At 38.0% G+C, this 7494-nt stretch overlaps 1 protein-coding gene across 9 annotated transcripts in view; it reads left to right on the top strand.

Moving 5' to 3' along the window:
- Positions 1–7494, top strand: part of PBRM1 (polybromo 1) — a 116884-nt gene that overhangs the window by 39765 nt on the left and 69625 nt on the right. For 8 of the 9 annotated variants that reach the window (XM_006892245.1, XM_006892242.1, XM_006892247.1 and 5 more), the window contains 2 exons: positions 1386–1481; positions 2583–2674. In XM_006892245.1, coding sequence (XP_006892307.1) covers positions 1386–1481; positions 2583–2674 — 188 coding nt within the window. The remainder of the gene's footprint in view (positions 1–1385; positions 1482–2582; positions 2675–7494) is intronic. The other variant, XM_006892243.1, reaches the window with a different exon arrangement.

The raw sequence follows: 7494 nt of genomic DNA on the forward strand, positions 1-7494 counted from the left end.
GTGAGAATCTTTGTCTTCTTGACATTGAGCCTCAATTCATATTGTAGGCTGTAGTCCTTGACCCTCTGCAGCAGGCGCTTCAGGTCCTCTTCAGTTTCAGCAAGCAGGGTTGTGTCATCCGCATAACGCAGGTTGTTGATAAATTGTTCACCAATCTTGACCCCACATTTCTCCTCATCACATATCCCTTTTAAACAGTTTTCCCTCTTATCTGTTTCAATGCAGTAAACATTATTTATCCCATCCTTCTCAATCTCCCCCTAACTCCAATGTCAGTCTTGTTTTACAACAGTGGCACTATGCAGCATTTTTCCTTTTGTGACAGATATTTTACTCAGCATACTGTCCTCCAGGGTCACTCATTTTGAATAATACTGCATGAGTTCCTTGTTTTTCAATGCAGCATAGTACTCCGTTGTATGAATATACCACAGTTTCTTTATCCATTTGTTTGTTGATGGGCACTTAGGTTGTTTCCAATTCCTTATCTATTGTGAATAAAGCTGCTATAAACATGGGTGTGCATATATTTGCCAACACCACTTGTTAACTGATTTCATCTCCTTTTCAAAAATCAGTCAACCATAGGTAGATGGACTGATTTCCGGGTTCTCCATTCTATTCCATTGATCTGTGTCTGTCATTGTACCTGTACCATGCTGTCTTAACCACCACAGCAGTATAGTAGGATTTGAAATCAGGGAATGAGATGCCTCCTACCTTTTTTCTATTTTTAAGGAGTGCTTTGCTTGTGTAATTACATTTTCCATAACGATTTTTAGCCAAATATTAGGAGATCTACAGTCTCACTCATTCTGTCTTGTCTTTGAACTGTGAAGAGGTCTTAGATCTGTTTCCTCCTATATGACATGAAAGGATTGCATAGCTACTTTTGACCCTTTCTTCTGGCCCTGACCTTTGTTTTATTACTAACCATTCATGGTCACTGCAGTGAATATAAACTGTAGAGGATAGGCCCACATCTGCTCTCTTTCACAGAGCTTTAGATCCTGAAGCAGGGTTGTTGTTGTTGTGTCCCATCGAGTCAGAACTGCCCCTTAGCGAGTCACCTCCAGTGGATTTTCAGAGGCAGCTATCACATGGGAGGAGATTCCCCCATACTTCTCCAGTGAAGCAGCTGGCAGAATGAAACTGTGTGCCTTTGGGATTGCAGCACAGGTTCTTACTATTATGCCACCGGAGCTCCTGCAAAGTAGGAACTCAAATAGTTAAACATTTATATTACTGAGAAGAAACCTATTGTCCTCATGCCTTTGACCTTACCTTTTTATATATTTAGCATTCATTGATGACCAGATATATGGATTCATTTCTGATTTGAATTGTCAGATTTCTGAACAGCTTATTTTATACCCTCTGACTAGAACTGCATCACATTTGGCAGCAGCTAGGCTCACAAGCTCTTCTCATGGTAAAGGCAGCCTTAGTGAAGAGAGAAATCCCACTAGCAAATATTACCGGTAAGAGGGAGTATGTGTGTGGGGAGTGTGGGCTGTGGGTGGTCTGAGAGCTGACATATTCTTATGTGGTTAGGCATCCTCTTTTTCCTCTGATGCCTATCTTGAAGTAAATTTTTCCCCTATTTAGCCAGATTTATTACAACAATTTGTTAGCACATGTTTTATTTTAAAAGTTGAGATACTGTAATAGGGTCTAGCTTTACCTCACAGAAACTTTTTTCCCCTCTCTTGTTATGAACTGTCGAGTTGTATCCAGTTGGTGCAGGAGGAGATTGCCCTTCCTTCTCCAGCGAAGCATCTGGTAGATTAAAACTGCATCCTTTCAAGAATGCAGCATATCTTCTTGCCACTAGGCCACCAGAGCTTCCTCGAAACTTTTTTTAAAATAGTAAATCCCTTTTTGTATGTTATGAACAGCATTTTTAAAATAAAATCGGTCTGCCCATGCTTTACAACCTTTGAAATTTGTAATATTTGTATATAATCATTTATGGTACACAACTAATTATCATGATGTCTTTTTCAGTTTTTTGGGTTTTTTAAATAAGCATGCAATAGTCAGCGAGGGAGAAAGATAAAACACACATTAGTGCATTTAATAAATACACATTATCTATAAAAAAATTAATCATCGCTCTTTATCAGTTAAGAAAAGGACCTACTGAAAGCTTCTGTAAGCTGGTTTCATTATTGCAGCATTGGGCTGTGATCAGAAAATGTTTTAACAAAAGCTATTTGTCAGGCAGTGTTAGTTAACCAGTAAGTTGTGTAGCCAGGTATAATTTTTGTTTTACTAAAAAGGTATGTCTTAGGAGAAAATTACCAGTAACTCTGATTGAATCCTCCTTCCTACAACAAGGAATAATAACTGCATTTAAATAAAAAGCAAATAGCAGTTAAATTACGTGAGACTTTCTCTTTTTCAAAGAGGGGGCAATAAATCTGTCTTCTGAGATAAGACTACTGTGAATATTAAGAGAGACAAATGTAAGTGGAAGGTGTGGTTAAATTAAATGTAAATTTATTTTACTTTCTTAGCCATTCCTATTTTCTATAACGTAACCATCATCTCTGTCTTCTAATTGCTTGTTTTCTTTGTAGTAATAAAAGAGCTGTCCAGGGGGGCCGTTTATCAGCAATTACCATGGCACTTCAGTATGGCTCAGAAAGTGAAGAGGATGCTGCTTTAGCTGGTGAGAATTAGCTTATGACTAGTTACTGCTTCCTTACCTTATCCTCTGGCAGACAAAAATGTCACTATCTTTGGTCTAGTGAGAGTTTCTCAGTTTTTTAAATTAGGCCAGTGATGGTGGTTTTTTTGTTTGTGGTTTTTTTGCTGTGTACCGTTGAAGAGGATCCGACTGGCACAGAAGGAGATTGCCCCTCCTTCTCTAGCGGAGCATCTGGTGGACAGTGGTTGCATTTTGATTGAAATCTTTCACTAACAAACTTCTCTGAAGCTTATTGCTGTATTTTGTGTTCAGTCTCCTAGCTAGATAAGTTAGTACTTCTCAGAAACAGGTGGTCTGATGACTTAGCAGATTCTGGTCTAAAACCCGTAATGAATGATAATGAGTAGATAAATTTGCATAAGTTGTATTATTGATATCTTCCCAACAATAATAAAACTAATAATAGCTACTTAGGCTACTTCGGTACAACCAAAGAATTCATGGAATTTGGTTACTTGGGCCATCCAAGTTAATTGATATGGTTAGTGCTTCTGTTTTACTTACTGGTAGTGCTGAGGGTCTTAAAAGCTTGTCAGCATCAATCTAAAGTACATCAGTGGTCTCTGTTCACCTAAGTGGTAAAAAAGTAGGAAGAAGAGTCAGAAATATAAGGAGAAAATGTAATGTATGACTAATTAACTCACTGAACAATTGCCAAGAGGCTAGAAGAATAGATGGTACCAGGCTACCATTGTTGTTATGTGCTATTGGGTTGTTTGTAATTCATTGTGACCTTATGTACAATAGCTCTGAATATTGCTCTATCCTGTGCAAGCCTTGTTGTCTCTGACACACCTACTCCCATTGCTCCAGTCACTGAATCAATCCATCTCATTGAGGATCTTCCTCTCTTGCGCTGTCTGTCCACCCTCCCAAGCATGACGTCACTCTCCAAGGACTGGTCCCTCTTTACAACATATCCAAAGTATGTTACATGAAGCTTCAGAATCCTTGCCTCCAAGGAGCATCCTGGTTTCACCCTCTCTAGGACAAACTTATTTGTTCTCCTAGCAGTCCATTCAATACTCTTCTCCAATACCACAGCTCAAAGCCATCAATTCTCCTATCATTCCTAGTCATTGTCCAGCCTTTTGCCTCATAGCAAGTAATTGTGAAGACTATGGCCTGGATCAGACACACCTTAGTGTCCAGAACGACATCATTGCTGAACGACATCATTGCTCTTAAGTACTCTGCACTTGATCTTAGCCAAAAGGCCAAGAAGCGATGCTCTTAAGTAAAGTACTCTGAAGAGGTCCCTGACACAGACTTTTCCTCTTCTTTGGCTCTAGTTATTGGTAATATTTGAGTGATAGTGGTGTTCACTGGATTTCCTTATATGCATATGGGTATTATCCTGTCACTCACAACATTGTATTTTAAGATGGATCTATAAATTACTTTTTTAACTATAATAGCAACCCTATTTTGCATCTCTGTCATAGTCGATCATATGATTGATTCAAAATGTCTCTTGCCAGTCCATCTCATTTCGCCAGTACCTAGTATGTCAATATTTGTGCATGCCTCTCACATTCCACGTTTTAATCAGTAGTGTCTTCTTAAACTGTTCCTCCTCCTCTGAGTTTTCAGTATTTGAGGGCTCAACCTCAGTTGCCATATCTGCTAGTCTAAATTGCTCTATTGTACATAGGGTTTTCAAAGGCCTTTTGTTTTAGAAGTGGATGGCCAATACGTCTTTGTAACTGAATATTTTTGTCAAAAGATTCTCTAGAAGAATCCAAATAAAAAAGGTAGAGATACAGAACAAAATTTAAAATTTTCATGAGATCCAGATTTTAGAGTCACAGAGGATGAATTAATCCCTTAAAACTATTACCTTGAGAAAATATTCAAACCTTAAACCAAAACCTTGAAGTCTTAAACCAAACAGTACCTTAGCTTAACCCAGTACAGGATGTCTACCTTGAGCGTTTTGTGCTTTTACAATCTAATTACATGGAATCAGCTTGAAAACAGCAAAAAGTTTGATAAGATAAAAAACTTGAGACCCTTGAGAAAAGGACGGTGAGAATGGTTGCACAGCTTGAAGAATGTAACATTGTTATGACCTATATGTAGAAATTGTGGAATTTGTGTATGTTTTGCTGTTTATTTTCAACAACGTGAATACAAATGATAAATGTTTTAAAGGATTAAAAGAAAAAACTGCAGATGAAGTGTTAAAATTAATTAGAATAATGAAGTGCTGAATATAAAATGAACTGCAAAAATCCTTATTACTTCTGAAGTCAGACATACAAAAAAACACATGCACAAAAATGTAATTTTAAAGAAGATACCATTTATAACAGTATCATATCATACACACACACCATAAAAAGGATAAAAATCAGAGAGTGAAGACAGAAAAGGTTAGTTTTAAGATCTGTCTTTGCTTCTAGAGCCTACAGACAAATTCCCTCTCTACCATTCTAGCTGACTGACCTTGGACAAAGTCTCTATGCCCTGGTTTTGTCATTTGCAAAATAACAATAACAACACCTGTTTTATTTACTAATACTGGGTTTGCCTGTCCTTGTTAGTTACCATACTCTTAACACATAACTAAATTCATTGCCTCAAGTTGATTTTGAGGCTCTCAGACTTTATGGAAGGTGACTGCTCATCTTTCTGGAAGCATTTGGTGGATTCATACTGCTGACCTTTGGATTCGCAGGACAACATATAACTTATTAAGTCGCGAAAGCGCCTTAACATACAGTAACTGAATATTGAATAAGTGATTATATTCTTACATAGAAGTACATGTATGGTTATCCTAATCTATCAAGGAAAACTTAAAAGTCCTGCACTTTAAAAGCAGGGAAATGAGCAATATATTCCCTGTTTCTATGAAGATTATTACTTTTTCTTTTCCATTTTAATGCTTTTGTGATAAGCTTCTACTTAGGAATGTTCACATATCATTAGGACTAAGCTAGAGAACCAGAAGATGTTTAAGTTTGGTAACAGCTTAATCTAAATTTATAGTACTATAAATTATATGCCATTGATTTAGTTCTAAGATAAATATTCTTTTCTCCTCTTAGCAAAAACATATAGCAAGGATTCTCTGGGGGAAAAAAATCTCAATTTAAAAAGAGAAATTTTGTAACTTTCTTAAAACTGTTCAACTTTTTCTAGTTTTGTGTAACTTTCTATTCTATGTTTAGGTAATATTTCACTAAATAAAACGTCTAATCATTATTAAATATTACTAATATTTATAATAAAGATACTTTTTAAAAAGTTCTAACAAAAATGGCCACCATTTTGACATCTTTATATCTATAATTGTGGAAATTATCAAACAGTATCACTGATATCACATGCAAGCAAGATTCTGCTGAAAATTATCCAAAAACATTTGGAACAATATGTCAACAGAGAACTGCCAGATGTGCAGGCTGGATTTAGAAGAGGTCATGGTACTGGGGATATTATAGCTAATGTTAGATGCATCTTGGCTGAAAGCAGAGAATACCAGAAGAATGTCTGTGCTTCATCAACTATGCAAAGGCTTTTTGACTGTGTGGATCACAACAAGCTATGGCTGACTCTGAGAAGAATGGGAATCCCAGAGCATTTGATTGTGCTAGTGCGAAACCTATACTTGGACCAAGAAGCAAGTCATCAGAACAGAGCAAGGAAATACTGCATGGTTCAAAATCAAGAAGGGGGTCCGTCAGGGATGTATTTTGTCTCCATACCTTTTCAATCTGTGTGCAGAACAGATCATCCAAGACGCTGGACTGTACAAGGAGGAATGTGGCATCAGGATTGGTGGAAGAATCATAAACAACCTACGGTATGCAGATGATACAACCCTGCTTGCTGAAACTGAGGAGGACCTGAAGCGCTTGCTGCAGAAGGTCAAGGACTGCAGTCCTCAATGTGGATTGAAGCTCAACATCAAGAAAACAAAGATTCTCACCACTGGACCAATTGGCAGTATCAGTATGGATGGTGAAGAGATTGAGATAGTTAACAGTTGTAGTTTGCTTGGTTCCACAGTCACTGCTCTTGGTAACAGCAGCCAGGAAATCAGGAGACAAATTGCGTTGGGAAAGTCAGCTGTGAGGGACCTCCCAAGAGTACTGAAGAGCAATGACATCAGGCTGGAGACTAAGGTGACCCTGATCCAGGCTATAGTCTTTGCAGTTACGTGCTATGCATCAGAGAGTTGGACAGTGAATAGGGATGATAGAAAGAGAATTGATGACTTTGAGCTGTAGTGCTGGATAATAGTGTTGAGTATACCATCAACTGCTAGGAGAACAAACAGGTTTATCCTGGGGAGGGTGAAGCCAGAATGCTCCTTGGAGTCCAGGATTCATTGTTGCACATTTTCCTCTCTGCCCTGCCCCCGCGTGCGCCCCCCCTCCCCCCGCCCCTGTTCGCTTTTTTCTTAGGGGAAAAAAAGTTCTTCCATTGTTATACAGGTTCCTCCCACCCCGGACCACTTTACTATACAGCTCTTTTTCTGGACTCTTGTCATGTCAGTAATACCTTGTCATATATTTTATGCAGTTCACACCCTCATCTGTTTCAATGCTGTATATATTATTTATCTACTCTTTTCTTAGTTTCCCCCCAACCCTCATGTCAGTTAACGGACTTAACTTTTGAGCCTCAGTTTCCACTCCCTTGTTCAGTCCTAACAGTAATTTGACGTTTCGTTTTTTTTGTTTGTTTTTTTGGTTTTTTGGGTTTTTTTTTTGAGTAGCTGCCGGATCATTTTACATTTCCAACCTTAGTCCGTGAGAGTTTGTTTCTCT

Source organism: Elephantulus edwardii, unplaced genomic scaffold (genome assembly GCF_000299155.1).
Source record: "Elephantulus edwardii isolate Elephantulus edwardi_28Jun2011 unplaced genomic scaffold, EleEdw1.0 scaffold00113, whole genome shotgun sequence".
Lineage (NCBI taxonomy): Eukaryota > Metazoa > Chordata > Mammalia > Macroscelidea > Macroscelididae > Elephantulus > Elephantulus edwardii.